At 48.5% G+C, this 19,359-nt stretch overlaps 1 protein-coding gene and 1 long non-coding RNA gene across 2 annotated transcripts; one reads left to right on the forward strand and one right to left on the reverse strand.

Annotated features, from left to right (window-relative positions):
- Positions 1-3,997: 3,997 nt before the first annotated feature.
- LOC137522807 (uncharacterized) lies at positions 3,998-13,241 on the reverse strand. The gene is made up of 3 exons (XR_011022448.1): positions 13,063-13,241; positions 12,877-12,977; positions 3,998-4,131 (listed from the first exon to the last, which is right to left on the reverse strand). It is a non-coding gene; the product is annotated as an uncharacterized lncRNA (long non-coding RNA).
- On the forward strand, positions 7,359-17,721 carry SAXO3 (stabilizer of axonemal microtubules 3). The gene is made up of 5 exons (XM_068242902.1): positions 7,359-7,577; positions 10,005-10,205; positions 11,363-11,515; positions 14,081-14,208; positions 17,233-17,721. Exons 1-5 carry the CDS (start codon positions 7,482-7,484, stop codon positions 17,630-17,632), a joined length of 978 nt encoding a protein of 325 aa, XP_068099003.1. The 5' UTR covers positions 7,359-7,481; the 3' UTR covers positions 17,633-17,721.
- The last annotated feature ends 1,638 nt before the right edge of the window (positions 17,722-19,359 follow it).

The following is a 19,359-nucleotide window of genomic DNA, read 5'->3' on the forward strand; positions in this document are numbered from 1 at the left end:
GTTCCTCTCAGTTGGTGGCAGGCTGTGACATATCGGGCAGCTATTTGCACGGTTGTTTCCTCCTCCCCCAGTAGGATGTAGAGTTTCCGCTCCTCATCTGTGGAGGTAAAATCCTGGATGTGGGCGGAGAGTCTCTGGAAGTGGGCGGTCCTCACAGGTGCGTATTTGCTGCAGTGTAGCAGGAAGTGGGCCTCATCCTCCAAGACCTCCTGGTCGCATTGTCTGCACAGTCTCTCCTCCCGGGGCTTCCATGTCTGTCTGTGCCGCCCTGTCTCTATCTCCAGGCTGTGGGCACTCAGACGGTACAAACTCAAGACCTGTCTGTCTTTGTGGTGATGTAGCCTCCCCAGATATGGAGCCATTGTGTACTCCCTCTGTAGTGATTGATAGACAGCGAGTTTCTTGGAATTCTTTATGTCACTTCTCCATTCCTCTATGTATCGTTCCTTGCAGCTTTCTATAGTCTGTTTTATTTGGGCTTTTGTCAGCCTGTGTTGGTGGCCTTGGCTGGGCTGGCTGCTGATGCTTTGCTTGAGAGCGCGTGGTATGGCCTCGCCCCCCTGGCTCAGTGAGGCTTTATGGTGGTAAGTGCTGGGGTTGCTGCTCTGTATATGCGCCCAGTATGAGAGTGCCCTCTGCTGGATAGTAAGCCATAGTGGGAACCTGCCTAGCTCTGCCCGGCAAGCTGAGTTTGAAGTGCTTCTCTCTCTCTCTCTCTATCGCCCCTCTCTCCCTCTGTCTCTCTATCCCCCCCCCTCTGTCTCTCTATCCCCCCCCCTCTGTCTCTCTACCCCCCTCTCTGTCTCTCTACCCCCCCTCTCTGTCTCTCTACCTCCCCCCCCCTGTCTCTCTACCCCCCTCTCTGTCTCTCTACCCCCCCCTCTCTGTCTCTTTACCCCCCCCCCCCGTCTCTCTACCCTCCCCCCCTCTCTCTCTACCCCACCCCCTCTGTCTCTCTACCCCACCCCCTCTGTCTCTCTACCCCCCCTGTCTCTCTCTATCCACCCCTCTGTCTCTCTACCCCCCTCTGTCTCTCCCTCCCTCTCTCTGTATCTCTGTCTCTCTCCCCCCTCTCTCTCTTTCTCCCTCTCTTTTTCTCTGTCTCTCTCTCTCCCTCTCTTCCCCTTTCTCTCTGTCTCTCTCCCTCCCTCTTTCTCTCTCTTACCCTCTATCTGTCGCAGGACATCATGGCCACCACCAGCTCCGACCACTCTCAGCTGCACTACCATTGCGACCACTGTCAGCTCTGCCACCGACTCAGATCCACCAGCCCCCATGGCAGCCAGGCCACCATCCCTGGCCCTGTTCCAGGGCAGCCACCCTCCACCTGGTCAGCCACTATTTAAATATCACTTCAGGCCCCCCGACTAGCACCTACTTGACACTATACCTGGCTACCCTATACAGGGGGCACCTATACCTGGCTACCTAACTACCTCCTAACTACCTATACTAAGGGTGAAAATTGTGCTGTGTGCTCCTTCCAAGTGTGTGTGTGTGTGGGGGGGAGGGGGGGGCGCATGCTCAGAAGTTTGCCTCAGGCAGCAGAAAGTCTAGGACCGGCCCTGGGTGTCATCTCTGGCACACAGCATTGGGTCAAGGGTCCACCTGACCACGGATGCCTGGTCTGCCAAGCACGGTCAGGGCAGGTAAATAACTTACACAGCCCATTGGGTCAACCTGGTGACCGATGGCAAGCAGGGAGTACGTGGCTGTGCAGCGGACCAACTTGTGACACCTCCACAGCTTGCAGGCAGGCCTCCTGCCACCTCCTCTCCTCCTGCTACATCCTCTTCGCTGTCATCCTCCTCCTCCTCTTTGGCTGAGTGGCAGTTCAACTCTACTGGTGCTGCGATCTCCTCTCCAGCTACACAGCCCAAGCACCCCAGGGCCTATGCTGAATGCCAGGTACGAAGGTGTCACGCCATCTTAGACATGTCTTGCCTCAAAGCGGAGAGTCAAATTAGACCAGCTCTCCTGGCTGCTCTTAACAAACAGGTGGATCAGTGGCTAACCCTGCACCAGCTGGAGATCGGCAACGTGTTGTGTGACAACGGCAGCAATATCCTTTCCGCTTTTAATTTGGGAAAGCTGACACATGTACCCTGCATGGCACATATGCTGAATCTAGTCATTCAAAGATTTGTGTCAAAGTACCCAGGCTTAGAGGACGTCCTGAAGAAGGCCAGGAAGTTGTGTGGGCATTTCAGGTGGTCTTACACGGCCATGGCACGCTTTGCGGACATTCAGCGGAGAAACAACTTGCCGGTGAGACGCTTGATATATGATAGCCCGACTCGCTGGAATTCGGCCCTGGTCATGTTCTCTCGCCTGCTAGAACAGGAGAAAGCCGTCACCCAGTACCTGTACAATTACAGTAAAAGCACACAATCTGGGGAGATGGGGATGTTGTGGCCCAACAACTGGACACTGATGCGAAATGCATGCAGGCTCATGCGGCCGTTTGAGTAGGTGACCAACCTCGTGAGTCGCAGTGAAGGCCCCATCAGTGTCTTGATCCCGTACGCTTACTTCCTGGAGCGTGCCGTGCGTAGAGTGGTGAATCAAGCTGTGGAGGAGCGTGAAGAGGAACAGTTATGGCAGGAAGAGTTGTGGGAGCAATTTTCATCAGAATCAGATGTTTCCTCAACACCTGTGGCAGCACAGAGGGGGGAGGAGGAGGAAGAGTTGTGTGGGGAAGAGGAGTCATACTTGGATGATGAGGAAGGTGTTTGTTTGGAGGAGGAGGAGGCAGCGGCAGAAGAACAACCACAGCAGGCGTCGCAGGGGGCTTGTGCTGCTCGATGTTCCCGTGGTATTGTTAGTGGCTGGGGGAGGAGGAGGACTTACCTGACGTCACTGAGGAAGAGCAAGAGGAGATGGATAGTACGTCTGGATCCAACTTTGTGCAGATTACATCTTTCATGCTGTCCAGCCTGTTGAGGGACCCCCGTATAAAAAAACCTCAAGGGGAATGAGCTGTACTGGGTGGCCACGCTACTAGAGCCTCGGTATAGGCACAAAGTGGCGGACATGTTACCAACTCACCTGAAGGCAGAAAGGATGCAGCACATGCAGAACAAGCTGGCAAGTATGCTTTACAATGCGTTTAAGGGTGATGTCACAGCACAAAGCAATAAAGGTACCACTGCCAGTAATCCTCCTCCCATGTCCACGCAGGCAAGGACAGGACGCTCCAGCGATCTCATGGTGATGTCGGACATGCAGACATTCTTTAGTCCAACGTCTCACCTTAGCCCTTCCGGATCCACCCTCCACCAACGCCTGGACCAGCAGGTAGCCGACTACCTGGCCTTAAGTGTGGATGTAGACACTGTGAGCAGCGATGAACCCTTGGACTACTGGGTGCGCAGGCTTGACCTGTGGCCAGAGCTGTCCCAATTTGCCAGCACATGCAGCCCTTTTAGCGCGTTGTGGGGCTCAGGGCCCCCAGAAGCCCTGGGCCCCTCACTGCAGTGTCAATTGTCCCCCCCTGATGGCTGCCCTGTGTATATATATATATATATATATATATATAGAGAGAGAGAGAGAGAGAGAGAGAGAGAGAGAGAGAGAGAGAGAGAGAGAGAGAGAGAGAGGAGAGAGAGAGAGAGAGAGAGAGAGAGAGAGAGAGAGGAGAGAGAGAGAGAGTCATGTCAAGATTAAATACTCTGTACAGCACTGTGGAAGATGTCGGCGGTATATAAATTCTAAATTATAATGTCACTAACTGTCCCTCTAATCCCTATTGTAGTCAGTCATTGTCTTATGTTGCTTTTCCTATTGTAGTCTTTTGGGTGAAGGGGAAATTAACCTATCTGTATGTTTTCGGGATGTGGGAAAAAACAGAGTATCGAGGGGAAACCCACACCAACAGAAAGAACACATACACACCCAATATATAGGGTCTGGTATATTCTGTATATTACATATGCCACTGTGCTGTCCACAAATATTATATCAAATGTAATTAGTAAAAGCAAGAGGTTTTGCAGATTTTATCATCCTGATTCAAAATTTCTTGGTTTGATTAGGCAGTTGAATTGATGATGTTTGCTGGGCCATTGTACAAGACATGGTGAAAGAGAGACATCTAGTGGCCAAAGTTTATAGCTATGTCTTGAAGCACACCTGGAAGAGGGAAAAAAGAGGCCTAATTATAAGCGGGCAAGCCTGAATTTCCACTAGGTCTGTTCATGTGTGCACATGGGCATAAACAATCACCCTTGGGGCCCAGAGGCTTTGGGGGGCCCCCTCCTTCCTCTCCCCAACTGCAAGTGCAGCCTATTAGCAACAAAAAAAAAAAAAGTCCATGCAGGAGCATGTGTATTTTGTTCCTGCTTCCAGATGCTGGTTAACAGCAGAGCGCTCTCTGCTGCCATTTGCCGACTCCCAATCACGTGACCCGCATGGGGTTCGGGGACCAAGGGGGCCCCATGCTATCGTTTTTTCAGGGGTGCCCTGTTAAGTTTAGTTACGCCCCTGTGTGTGCATTTCTGGAACTGTATTGGTACATTTGTAATCCAGTTCTTTATTATCAAAATATGGATGAAGGTGCGCTGAATATAACATTTTTGTTTTACAATTAATGATTCCAATCAATAGGACACTTTATTAAAGGATTAAACAACCAATCAGTTCTTTAATATGCCTGAAAAAGAAACTGAAAGTTTTAAAAGCCTGCAAGAAAACTACATACAGGTATTACCAAAGTCAGTTAACCCTTCGCACACTTACATGCAAATGTTCATACTAATGCATTCCCAGAAATCAGTCATCCAGGAACCTCTGCTATCCCTTCAGCTAAGTTAAAAGCCAGGGTCTTGGCACAAAAGAATATATTCTCTTGCGTAGTCACCTACTCCTCGCAGAGGTACCCCAGTATTCGTAGGTGTCCGGACTCTGGCTCTGTAACATGCATAGTGCTGAAATGCAAACAATCATTGCATCAATCCTATCTAAACTTACCCTTGCGGCCAGGGTTTAATCCAGTGCACTCCCTCCTTCCCCATCTGTGATCACTGTCAGTATGCACACAGCTTATGCTGGTGTGTGCATGGTGCACATGGATGTATTCTGTTAGCCCCATTGTGAGATTAGTCTGATGCACTATCGGTCCCCAGAGAGTATGTCGGGATAAGTGCACCTAATCTTTAGATAGGTTTGATGCAATGAATGTCTGCATTTCTGCACTATGCATGTTACAGAGCCAGAGTTAGGACACCTACCAATACTGGGGTACCTCTGCGTGGTGTAGGCGACTGACAAGAGAGTGTATTCTTTGGTGGCAAGTCCCCAGCTTTTAACTTAGCTGTAGGGATAGCAGTGGTGCCTGGATGATTGATTTCTGTGAACGGATTTGTATGAACATTTGCTTGTGAGTGTGCGAAGGGTTTACTGACCTTGCTATTATGCTGGCCACACCCCCTTAAGCACCTCCCTAATAACGTATTTAAATGTCCTAACGTGAGGTAATGTGCCTATATCTATGTGTTTTTTCTAATAAAGGTATTGCCTTCATCAGCATGTGTTGTCTGACGTTGGCAGATCCTCTCCACAGAGATAACACCCAGACCAAGCGTCACTCACAACTGTGCTCAGATGTGCCATGCTCATTACAAACTCTAGAAAGTGCATTGTAGGTTATAAAGCACTTGTGTTGCCTCTCAGGCATAATACCACTGTGATAGTAATTTGAAAGAGTTTTCCTTCATATCCAAATGTCTGAAAAGAATAAAGAAGAGAGATTTCCTTCCAGTAGTTTGTGCTGGTTTGCAATTCAGTTACCCATTTATCTACATAATGTCGATTACTTTGGTATGTATTGGCTTGCATGATGTAATACACAAATCCGGGCTATCACACAGGGCGACGGCTTCTACAAGCACACCCCATGGCCACAAATTGGCTAATTGACAAGCACAAGAAAGGATTTTAGTGTATTTTTAATGAAGCATTAATAAACACAGAGGCATGATGGACAGCTCTAGGCTAAATATAATTGGGAGGACAAAATTACATACCAATATTAAGCTATAAATAGATATAGGAAATGTTTCTGATGCTAAATCCAGGATAATTAAAGAGGCACTGAAGTGACATATAGAAGAACACAAAATAACAAGATCTGTATGCAGTCTAAAATACTCTAGCCACTCTTGCTGTTGATCAAGATTGTTGCTCCAAAGACAATCATCAAATTACAAAGTCTGCATTGGGATCAGCGCAAACAAGTGGGTCCCTTTCAATGGCACACCACCAGCACACCGCTTGCAAAATGCACTCACCAACTCCCAGGGGTGTAACTAGAAATCACTGGGCCCACCTGCAAAACTTTGATGCCCTCCCCCTCCCCCTCACACACACACACTTCCCCAATGGGGAGGCAGTTGGGGAATATAACTTTTCTGCTTGTAGCTGGGGACAGAAGATGGCCAGGAGGCAGCAGTGACAAGCAGGTCTCTCTCTGATTAATGCGTAGCGCAGACATCGCCTGTGAGCGAGGGGCGGCGCTACTGGCATGCACGGCTCACACAGACTCAGCAAGTGGCAGCAGCAGGTTCCTGGAGTCATCACCCCCAGTGGCACCAGGACGCGGAGCTACCACTCGCAGCAGCCAGACGGACCCGGAGCCCGCAGCCGAAACCAGCAGGTAGAAAAGCAGCCAGGGCCAGTTGAATGTACATCACGTGCGCACCCCTGGATGCCGGTGGCGGTCGCTCAAGTCAAAGGCCGGCCATGATTACGATCGCTCCGGGAATCGCGCTGAAAATTGAGGCCACTAGTGGGTTCCCGCCCTTATTTTTGGAGTAGGGCTTATATTTAAGGCATCCTGAAAAAGCCTTCTAGGACTTATTTTAGGGGATGGGGAAACAGGTAAATGCTTGCAATGTTTACAGCTGACTTGTACAAAAGGAGCAAGGACTCCAGGAGCTTCATGTTGGAACTTGCAAACTACACTTGTGGTCAAATACTGCCACCTAGTGCTTGAAATGATTAATACCTAATAGCATTGTCGGAATTTCTGATAGTTTTATAATAATTTGGAAACCAAATCTCAAAATCAGTAAGTACCTCACAATCAGTAAGTACATATTATTTATCATTGACAGTATGTACATCATGCAGCTTATGGAGCAATTCAAAAGATCCATTACAGACAGACTACAATATATGTGTGTATTATTGTGGACCTCAGATCTGTGACCGTCACTGGCTGCAGTGGCACTACGAGGTGCAGCAATGCTTTCTCAGTGTGATGAAACTGAGACTAATGGGAAGCCACAGGCTCCCTTGTGGTTAGCAATGCCTCTGTCTACACTGGCTGTATCTATGCAGACCAGTTTGCTGAGGGAGGCGTGCCCTGTCGCCTTGACTACAGAGAAACACAACATTCCATAACCCTTTTGCTCCATACATCGCCTGCAGAGGTTTTTCCTTCCATTTTCTACCCAGATTTCTCTTGCCTGGATGTGATTGCCATGGGGCTGGAAAGGAGGCAGGACTGGCATCTAACTAGTACTGGAGTTGGACATGACTACAGAGCCCAGGTTCCCTTCCCACCTCCACACATCAAGGTAATGCAAATAAACAAGATGGTTCCTATGGAGGGAAAGTGCTTAGTTATTACTGATGAGTGTGTGGCAGAGAGCAGGATCATCCACAAGGCAATACTAGGCAGTTGCCTAGGGCCTGGAGAGAGTCTAGGGGCCTGGTGGATACTAGTAGCTCCACTAAATCTAACTAGAAAAGGTGACCATCAGCAGTGGGCAAAAAGTGCTATCTTGCCTATGGCCCAATTTTGATCTTGATCCTTTTTTGGTGCCCATACATGCATAGATTGCCACCCAATGATGAAAACAGATCATTCACTCTCTGATCTGAATCTGATCAGGGAGGGATCAAATTCCTCTATACACTGTGCACAGATTTTCAATAGATTGTGCCATGAAATCTATAGAAAACCAATGAAATTGCAGCCTTGCACAGTTTGATATAATGCAGCGCTATGGACCGTCAATCTACTGCAGCTACTCCACTGCTAAGTTTTTGCTACAAATCGATCAAAATGACAATCGATGTGGCTCATTGCGCGGTAGATTTCTGGCAGGTTCTACCACAATAGTCTGCCGGAAAAAAATGATGCATTTATGGCCTGCTTTGGATGTACCCTGTATAGTCAACCATGTTAACGACCGGGGGAACAAGAGGCTCCCCGTATACAATATGCATACCTGGAGGCAGCGTGTTGTTAGATGATCTAGTATGGAGTATAACTTGGCCAGAGGTTGGAGAGGGAATAGTGATCATTTTACTGCTGTGCACTTCGATCACAATGTCTCTCTACCTAGTGCTAGCGATCGCTTTACGCATGAGTGCTACGAAGTTATGATGTCATGCGCATGGGCAGAGCGCTTCCAGACTGCCACAGTTGCACGATCAAGGACGTGCATCGGCGGGCAGCGCCTGCGCAATACTCACCAACCAACCTGGCTTCAAAGGGCCTTTCGAAGATAAAATGGAGGGAGAATTGGACATGAGGAGTGCTTCCTGCACATGCCTGTTTTTAAAATGTTACCATTGCTAAGGAATCCTGTTAGTGGGGAAGAAACAGTGGCGTAGCTAAGGAGCTGTGGGCCCCGATGCAAGTTTTACAATGGGGCCCCCCAAGCACTCTATACATAAAAACTGATAGGCCGCCCCAAAACCTGCCAATGGCAACTACAGTATCAGAGGTGCAAGAAGGGGATGGGGAACAGTGTGTTAATGATTACCACTATTCAAAGTATCTATAGAAGTGATTATTATGAGCACAGGACCAATAGAGCTAATACTGTAGTTGAGGGAGGGCCCTACTGGGCCCCTCTGGCCCAAGGGCCCCGATGCGGTCGCTACCGCTGCACCCCCTATTGCTACGCCCCTGGGAAGAAACCTTAGGCTACATTCACACTGGGGCATTGAGATGTATTGCGGCAGACAATATAACTGCATTACTATTGCAAAGCAATTATATGTAATGGTATGTTCACATCGATGTGTTAGTAGTGAGGGGGAATCCGTTGGCATAATATGAAGCATGCTGTGCTGTGCCAGGCATCATGTGCGTGTACCGTTGCAGTGAAGTATACTTTTCATTAACTGTATGCTTGACTGTATGCGTTGTATCGCGCACATAGCGCTCAATGACACTTCTCCGTTGCAATCCTGCTTTTGCAGAGTACACAACACCGCAGTTTGTTGTGGCTGAAATAAGGAGTTTAAAGTCTGGTACACACTTTCAATTATGATTGGCCAATCACCATGTAGTATGAGAGCTTACCTACACAATCTGCTTAGGGCTCTTTCACACTAGGAGCCGATCGGTCCGTTTTGACAGATCGCTCCAAGGATGCGGTTAGCCGGGTAACATGAGTCTACTGACATTCATGTTGCCTTTCACATTAGACAAAGCGTTCCAGAGCCTTAGATTTTGCTTTTAATCATCCACCGCTGATCAGCATCAAACCGCAACCTCCCGACGTCACGCCGTAGGTCATAACTCGTGCACACGTTGCCTAGTGTGACAAAAGCCCTCATAGATTTCAATATCTGTTGACCCTCGCTCTATAATTAGTAAAATTGGTCAGTGATTGGTCAATCATAATTGAACGTGTATACCAGGCTTTAAGCCTTCATCACATTGTCATAAAAAACAGAGAAATGTATACAATCTTTTTGTCACTGTGGGATGCAGTTGCATCCACTGTTGGCATGGGGAGCCCAAAATGAGATTGGCCTTGTCCTGGCTGTGGGGTTCACCCACATGTCTGTAATTATGTGGAACCAATAAATGTATGTTTATTGCAGATTCTGTGTGTGTTCACTGGCTTTCCCTTTTTCATTTTGAAACAAGGCCTCTGTAATTGTTTTATGCGCATTTTTGCTGTTTTTTGTTTTGTTTTGCTTGTTTGCTTTGGTTTTTACCAGAATCTTCCTTGTTGCACGTTTGTTTTCTATCATTCCAGTCATCGCTCTCTGAGCCTCTGCCGGCGACACTACAGCAAAGCAGCGCAGTCACAGCATTTGATGTATTATTGAATACGTATGAGACAACCACTGGAAGCACTCATGACAGGAAATACCCAGGGGGTGTGTTCTCTCAGCCCAGCCACCCTCTCCCCCCACCAAACTGGAAGGTCCACTATAACAAGGACTTGTGGGATAAGGTGAGAGGACCCCTCTATTGGCACCTACCTGGCTAACATATACTGGCTAACCTATACTGGGGGCAATATAAATACTAGTAAAAGCCAAATAGTGTTGTTCCACCCCAAGTCGAAATTTACAACATCCAAAAACAGTCACGGGACTTTATATGAACAAATAGTCCTTTAATTCCTCTCAGTATGGGTTTTCTTCCATATATAAGACAGACATGCGGGTTAAATTCGGATTCCCAAATCGCACAAAGGTTGCCTGACACGTGTTTCACGGCACAAGGCCGCTTCCTCAGAGGCACTCAGTATACATATACATCAGTAATGGACCCTCAAATATAAATCCGCAATCTGTCAAAGGACTAGTGTATATATTCAGCGGCGATATCATGGACGCCAGCATGCATCCAAGAATAGTGAAAGAACTATACTGGGGGCAACTATACCTGGCTGACCTATACTGGGGGCACCTACCTGGCTAACCTGTACTGAGGCCTGGGAGCAACTATAACTGGCTACCGATATTGGGGGCATCAACGTGGCTAATCTATTCTGGCGGCACCTATACTGGGGGCAACTATACCAGGCTACCTATACTGGGGGCACCTACCTGGCTAACTTATATTGGGGGAAACTATACTGGCTACCTACACTGGTGGCAACTATACCTGGCTACCGCATCCTTACAAGTTTGCCTCAGGCAGCAGAAAATCTAGAATCGGCACTAGTTCTGTATAAAACTGAAGGGGGCTGCTATACACGAAGGTTAGACACGAAAGAAGGGGCTGCACAGGAATGGGAGGGGGCTTCTGCACATGAAGTGTAGACATGGAAGAGGGGATGCACAAAGAATGCGAACACAGTGAATCCAGCGCAGGATACTTGGGCGCACAGGGAGTAACTTCGGCGCCGTCAGAAGACGGAGCTGAAGTTACATTTGAAACATAACAATTCGGCTTCCGACAATTGCTAGAAGCCGAATTATTTCATTCCCCACCATCCATGGCGGCCTGGGGGGGGGGGGGGGGGGGGGGGGTTAGTATTTAACACAGCCAGTAATTTTAAATCCATCCTTGACTCTAATCCGTACTATACTGTAATTATAGTCTGTGTGCATGAGCCACCAGTAGCCACAGATCTCATAAATCAACCCATCTCTCTGACAGCTGAAGCTGAGAACATGGAGGACTCCAGAAAAGCCTCGCAGTGAGATGAAAGCAAAGTTCCAAGGACATCCAGCTCAGCCCACCTACAGCACCTTCCATGCTGGACCACAACCCTTCCCGCTGGACAATCACCTGAATGCAGGCCCATCACAGGTTGGTGTTACATGGCCCTGCATAATTCATGCTTGCATCTCCTAAGAGTTACATTACCTGACTGCCTATACAGCACACTCACACACTGGATACATAATACATGCACTGCTTAGAGCTTCTGCTTTATACATAGGGCTTGATTCAGCAGCGTGGCTTAATGAGCCGTAGTGCTCCCTATGCACACCTTACATAGCAGTGCGCGCTGCCATATAAGGAGTGTGCCTTCCTTAGTTACGTGCATTGCTTCCTTAGCAATGTGCGAAGCAATGCACGTAACATTAACTGTGGATGGCTCTGCTTCTGTGAAGTATCGCTACTGCGTGATAGTGTTTTGCGATTTCTGGTGTGTCCAGCACTTAATGTACTTTTATTACTCATTTCAGGCCCATTTTATAATACTTGCATGTCATACCCACTATATATAGTATAAACTGTTAGACTATAGACTAGCTGGCATGTGTGCTGATTCCTGTTTGAAAAATGTTGTTTTAAAGGGAAGGTCCAAGCAAAAAAAAAAAAATGAGATTCACTTACCTGGGGCTTCTACCAGCCCCATGTAGCCATCCTGTGCCCTCGTAGTCACTCACTGCTGCTCCAGTCCCCCGCTGGCAGCTTTCTGACCTCGGAGGTCAGGGCCAAATTGCGTACATTTTTACACATTCCCGCTAGTGCAGGAACATTAACACATACATTTTTACGCGTTAGTGGTGAAACGCATACATTTTTGTTCCTGCACTAGCTGGAATGCGTAAAAATGTATGCAATGTGGCCCTGACCTCCGAGGTCAGAAAGCTGCCAGCGGGGAACTGGAGCAGCAGTGAGTGACTACGAGGGCACAGGATGGCTACATGGGGCTGGTAGAAGCCCCAGGTAAGTGAATCTCATTTTTTTTTTTTTGCTTGAACCTTCCCTTTAAAACGTTCCCCGCGGATTCTCCATGCTTTTTTGTTATAAATTGCCTGTCCGCAGTGCTTATCATCTCTATACAGATACTATCATCAGCAAATGCACTGAGTTAGAAAGAAAGGCAAATAAGTGTGGTATGAACAATGTGAGTCGCATGACAGTATTTTAAAAGAGAGCTAAATTGTCATTAATGAAAGTATATTGCAGTCTAGCCACATTCAAAGCCAAATTAAACCTAAAACCGAACAAGGCAAATTCTGAAAACAGCAATGTTAATTGGTGTAAATGAGAAGTCTTACCTTTGGAACTTAAATCAACCATTAACCCTCTGCACTAAAAACACATGCTCACAACAAGCTGGAACACTGACAGTAATTAAAGTAACTACATTGTCAAAATGGAGGATCTCAGTTTCCAAAATGGACTTCAGTATATTTTGTATTTGGCCAACTCACCACAACGAGGTTATTTCTTTAGGATTGGCCTCTTCTTACACCAGTCAGCAAGAAAGCAAACACTTCATGCCCTAGAACTTCCATTTCAAGCTGAGGCACATCTAGTTTTTAAAGAGAAACTGTAAATAAGGATTGAACTTCATTCCAACCTGTAGCTGATAACCCCTTCCCATGGGAAATGTTTACCTTTTCTCAAATATATCCTAAGGGGGGTCTGTATGGCTGATATTGTGGTAAAACCCATCCCATAGTGTGATGTCATGACCACGGTCCTCACAGTTTGCTGTCTGTGAACTTCGTTGCATTGTGGGAAATAACAGCTGTTTCCAACTGCCAAGCAACTAGTATCTCCTTCTGTGCACATGTATATCTATAAAAAAAACAACCTTTTAGCCTATCGCATTGTTAGGGGGTGTGGTTATAGATAATGACAGTTAGTGCTGTTTTTTTTCATGTCTGCCAGTAGCAAAGATGATGACATGCAGGCTGATTGTAGATCAAACAATATGAACAAATTACTTGGTGAATATCAATCATTTCTTGATCTTTCGATCTTTCTTATATTCTTTAACCTCTCACTTTGCAATGTATTATAGTTCCTCTTTAAAGTAAACCTGAAGAGGGTCGGTAAAAAATATATACTCACCTATGTAGAAGGAAGGCTCTGGATCCCATAGAGCCTTTCCGGTCCCCTCTCATTTCATCTCACTACATCACTGTCCCCCTGTTGAAATTATTTAGCCAGTTGGTTGAATATCTCTTCGGCCCTCCTTGGGTTGTCTTCAGAAGTACTCGAATCCCAGAGTACTCCCCAAACCGAGCGGATCCGTACTGCGCACGCGCAAGAACGCTCTAACACCTGCAATGTAGAAGGCCTGACATTGGAAGCACTCGGGGATGTGAGTGCTTTAGAAGCCTTCTAAGGAGTTCCCAAGGCTCGTAGTTTGTCCGGGGGCAGTGGTGGAACTGACAGTTTTCACGGGCGATGAGCAAAACGAGGTCTCCTTCCTGATTTATCAGTAACCCCTTAGCAGATGGTGGCGGCTAATAGAAATGAAACCATTGTTCTTGCCAATAACATCAGGGATAGAAAGAATATTTAAACTTTTTAAGTTGTTTGGAGATCGAAATATATTGTTGTGCGATATGTATGAGGTTGTTAATATTGCCCAGCTTTATAATATAGCCCTCTATGTGCGTTTAGTCTCTTGTGGCAGCTACTGAAAATAAGACTTTGTCTGGAGAGCCTTATTACATCAGAGATGGCGGAGTGTTGGCTTTGAATGACATCTATGCTACCACAACTGCGCGAGACTTTCGTGCATTCACCACGTGAGTATGATATTCATGTTTCCTACACAAAGTGCTGTTAGTATTTGTGGCCTTTTTTTATTTGGCAGCTCCTAGGTAGGGCTGCCTGGCATGGAATGTTTTTATGCATCTTAGCCCTTCCTTTCTTTGGCAACACTTTTCCCAATTCCTGAGCTACTCACACCAGCAACCACAACCAGAAGCTACACTCTACTCCATTCCTGAGCCACCCCCAGCTACATCCATCAGCTACACTCTTTCCCAACCCTGAGCTACCCTCATCTACATCCACCATCCATCAGTTACACTTTACCCTATTCCTGAGCTACCCCCAGCTACATCAACCATCCATCAGCTACACTCTGCCCTATCCCAGAGCTACACTTAGCTACAGCCGCCATCCCTCAGCTACACTCTAACCCATTCCTGAGCTACCCCCAGCTACATCCACCATCCATCAGCTACACTCTACCCCATCCCTGAGCTACCCTCAGCTACATCCATCAGCTACACTCTGCCCCATCCCTGAGCTACCCTCAGCTACATCCACCATCCCTCAACTACACTCTGCCCCATCCCTGAGCTACCCTCAGCTATATCCACCATCCATCAGCTACACTCTGCCCCATCCCTGAGCTACCCTCAGCTATATCCACCATCCATCAGCTACACTCTGCCCCATCCCTGAGCTACCCTCAGCTACATCCACCATCCATCAGCTACACTCTGCCCCATCCCTGAGCTACCCTCAGCTACATCCACCATCCCTCAGCTACACTCATCCCCATCCCTGAGCTACACTCAGCTACATCCACCATCAATCAGCTACACTCTGCCCCATCCCTGAGCTACCCTCAGCTACATCCACCATCCCTCAGCTACACTCTTCCCCATCCCTGAGCTACCCTCAGCTACATCCACCATCAATCAGCTACACTCTGCCCCATCCCTGAGCTACCCTCAGCTACATCCACCATCCCTCAGCTACACTCTGCCCCATCCCTGAGCTACCCTCAGCTACATCCACCATCCCTCAGCTACACTCTGTCCCATCCCTGAGCTACCCTCAGCTACATCCACCATCTATCAGCTACACTCTGCCCCATCCCTGAGCTACCCCCAGCTACATCCACCATCCATCAGCTACACTCTGCCCCATCCCTGAGCTACCCTCAGCTACATCCACCATCCCTCAACTACACTCTGCCCCATCCCTGAGCTACCCTCAGCTACATCCTCCATTCTACAGCTACACTCTCCCCCTTCCCTGAGCTACCCTCAGCTACATCCACCAGCTACACTCTGCCCCATCCCTGAGCTAACCCATCTACATCCATCAGCTACACTCTTCCTCATCCCTGAGCTACCCTCAGCTACATCCACCATCCATCAGCTACACTCTGCCCCATCCCTGAGCTACCCCCAGCTACATCCACCATCCATCAGCTACACTCTGCCCCATCCCTGAGCTACCCCCAGCTACATCCACCATCCATCAGCTACACTCTGCCCCATCCCTGAGCTAACTCATCTACATCCACCATCCATCAGCTACACTCTCCCTCATCCCTGAGCTACCCCCATCTACATCCATCAGCTACACTCTGCCCCATCCCTGAGCTACCCCCAGCTACATTCACCATCCATCAGCTACACTCTACCCCATCCCTGAGCTACCCCCATCTACATCCATCATTCATCAGCTACACTCTGCCCCATTCATGAGCTACCCTCAGCTACATCCACCATTCATCAGCTACACTTTGCCCCATCCCTGAGCTACCCCCAGCTACAGCCATCAGCTACACTCTGCCCCATCCCTGAGCTACCCCCAGCTACAGCCATCAGCTACACTCTACCCCATCCCTGAGCCACCCTCAGCTACATCTATCAGCTACACTCTGCCCCATCCCTGAGCCACCCTCAGCTACATCCATCAGCTACACTCTGCCCCATCCCTGAGCTACCCTCAGCTATATCCACCATCCATCAGCTACATTCTCCCCCATCCCTGAGCTACCCTCAGCTACATCCATCAGCTACACTCTGCCCCATCCCTGAGCTACCCCCAGCTACATCCACCATCCATCAGCTACACTCTGCCCCATCCCTGAGCTAACCCATCTACATCCATAAGCTACACTCTCCCTCATCCCTGAGCTACCCCCATCTACATCCATCAGCTACACTCTGCCCCATCCCTGAGCTACCCCCAGCTACATCCACCATCCATCAGCTACACTCTACCCCATCCCTGAGCTACCCCCAACTACATCCATCATTCATCAGCTACAGTCTGCCCCATCCCTGAGCTACCCTCAGCTACATCCACCATTCATCAGCTACACTTTGCCCCATCCCTGAGCTACCCCCAGGATAGCCATCAGCTACACTCTGCCCCATCCCTGAGCTACCCCCAGCTACAGCCATAAGCTACACTCTACCCCATCCCTGAGCCACCCTCAGCTACATCCATCAGCTACACATTGCCCCATCCCTGAGCCACCCTCAGCTACATCCATCAGCTACACTCTGCCCCATCCCTGAGCTACCCTCAGCTGCTGCCACCATCCATCAGCTACACTCTCCCCCATTCCTGAGCTACCCTCAGCTACATCCACCATCCCTCAGCTACACTCTCCCCCATCCCTAAGCTACCCTCAGCTGCAGCCACCATCCATCAGCTGCACTTTGCCCCATCCCTGGCTGAGCTACCCCCAGCTACAGCTATCAGCTACACTCTACCCTATCCCTGGCTGAGCTACCCCCAGCTACAGCCATCAGCTACTCTCTGCTCCATCCCTGAGCTACCCCCAGCTACATCCATCAGCTACACTCTGCCCCATCCTTGAGCCACCCTCAGCTACATCCATCAGCTACACTCTACCCTATCCCAGAGCTACGCTTAGCTACATCCACCACCCATCAGCTACACTCTGCCCCATCCCTGAGCTACCCCCAGCTACATCCATCAGCTACACTGTATCCCATCCCTAAGCTATGTTTGAGTATTTACTGTTATAATTATTTGTTTACAATTTGTAGGAAAGAATTGGAGGGTTATCCCAAGAAGGATATTCTGACTTACTGGCAGGCTGAAGATTACCCCAAGGTCTGGGGACATGGCCTGAAAGAAAATCCATTGTCTAAGGAGACACTTCGTCGCCCACCTCCCATGCGTGACAGCATGCAGTTCCCCACTGCCACAAAACTGCCACGGATACCACCCCGTGCAAAATCTGTCCCTCACCGCGGACTTAAAACTCTGGCCCAGGAGAGCTACCAGTGGCCACTGGATGACAAGAGGTCACATGATGTGTACTTCCCACTGGAATGCCCATGGACCATTCCACGCAGCGGGCCTCTACCAGAGATCATGTCTGTGCCCAAGATGTATGAAACGGAATATGAGATATATGGCAGCGATCAACCGGTGGCCGTGTGACATCACATGCAACAACTGGTTCACAAGCAAAGAATAATTTATAACATGTTTCAGAAATGTCTACAAATAAATATTCAATGTAAACAGGATATTTCTTGTGACTTGTGTTTGATTGGAACCTTTATACTAACCTCAGTACAGTAAAGTCCCCGGTATTCAGCACTGGCGTGGATCGCCTGATACATGTGCTTGCAGTTGCTTGAGCAACTGACCAAAAAAGCACTAACCTTCCCTCCATGCAAAATAAAATACTGAGTTTCCAGCGCTGTCTTCTAACCTTCCTGTATCTCATAGCGGCTTTCCGAGGTCCTCTGTGCATGGCTCCTGGCATGTCACCTGATCTGTGTCAGGTCACGTGACACGCCGGGAGCTGTGCATGCATGCTGAAAAGCTGCTATGAGCTACAGGAAGGTTAGAAGATGGCGCTGGACACCCGGTTAGTACTCCCTTCCAGTTTTATCTACAGCTAGCCAGCTAAACATGTTAAATGATGCTTACTTACAGCCATTTCAGCAATACCTTGTAGTCATATATATCCACTCCAAGTTTTGCATCTGTTTCCGTCTGTAGTGAGTGTGGCTATTGTCCTGTCAGTCTCCAGCTGCACAAAGACTTGCCAGCTCACTTGACAACCGTCTAAGTACCAACAGGTGCCAGGAACCTTCATTTGGGCATTAAAGAGAATCTGTACTCTAATATTCTTACAATAAAAAGCATACCATTCTATTCATTATTTTCTTCTGTGCCCCTCTGTGCTGTTTCTGCCACTCTCTGCTGCAATCCTGGCTTGTAATTAACAGTTTTAGGCAGTGTTTACAAACAAACTAACCAGCTTCTAATAGGCTCAGCTAAGCATAGTGTGTGAGTCATTCAGAGTATGCAGGGAGCCTGCAGAGGGTGTGTATCGCTTCTACCAATCACAAGCAGCCCTGCACATTCCACACAATCAAGCTTTAGCCCGACAAACAGGACAGAGGAAAGATACATTGATTTATTACAGAGACAGTGCAGTTAGGAAAGACTGCAGTAAGCCAGAGCAGATTAGAACAGGCATAGGAACGTATAGGATAGAAGAACTAAGGCTGAAAAATTTGTTACAGAGTCTCTTTAAGGGGCCCATACACCTAACGATTTTCCCGCCAAAATACAGCCATTTCGATCACAATGATCGAAACGGCTGTGAAATCGCCGGGCACACCGCTTACAGAACGATGGACTTCCGTCCAAAATCCATCGACGTCGATCCATCCATGTGGAAGATTTTTCTCGGGTCGGGAGTGCATCGATAGCGGCGTTCGAATGCCGGACGACCGACGCAATACAGCGGAGATACATTACCTGCTCCGCCGGCGCGAGTCCCCGCTGTCACCTCCCGGCGGGCATCTTCACCCATCACCTTCCGCATCACGGCATCAGTGTATAACTTCCTGTGTCACTGCAGTGACAGCGGAAGTACAAATAGAGGGCGCTCTATTTGAACTTCCGCTGTCACTGGAGTGACAGAAAGTTATACGCGAGTGCCGGATGTGTGATGCGGAAGGTGATGGGAGAAGATGCCAGCCGGGAGCCGATGCAAAGAAGATGCCGGGACCAGGCGGAGGAGAAGACAGCGGAGGACCAGGGGACTCACGCCGGCCCGAACAGGTAATGTATGCAAGGGGGGGGGGGATGCGGCAGCAGCGGCAGCTCCACAGATTGTGATCGGTTTCAGGCTGAAATCGATTCAC

The sequence above is a fragment of the Hyperolius riggenbachi genome, chromosome 6 (assembly GCF_040937935.1).
Source record: "Hyperolius riggenbachi isolate aHypRig1 chromosome 6, aHypRig1.pri, whole genome shotgun sequence".
Classification (NCBI taxonomy): domain Eukaryota; kingdom Metazoa; phylum Chordata; class Amphibia; order Anura; family Hyperoliidae; genus Hyperolius; species Hyperolius riggenbachi.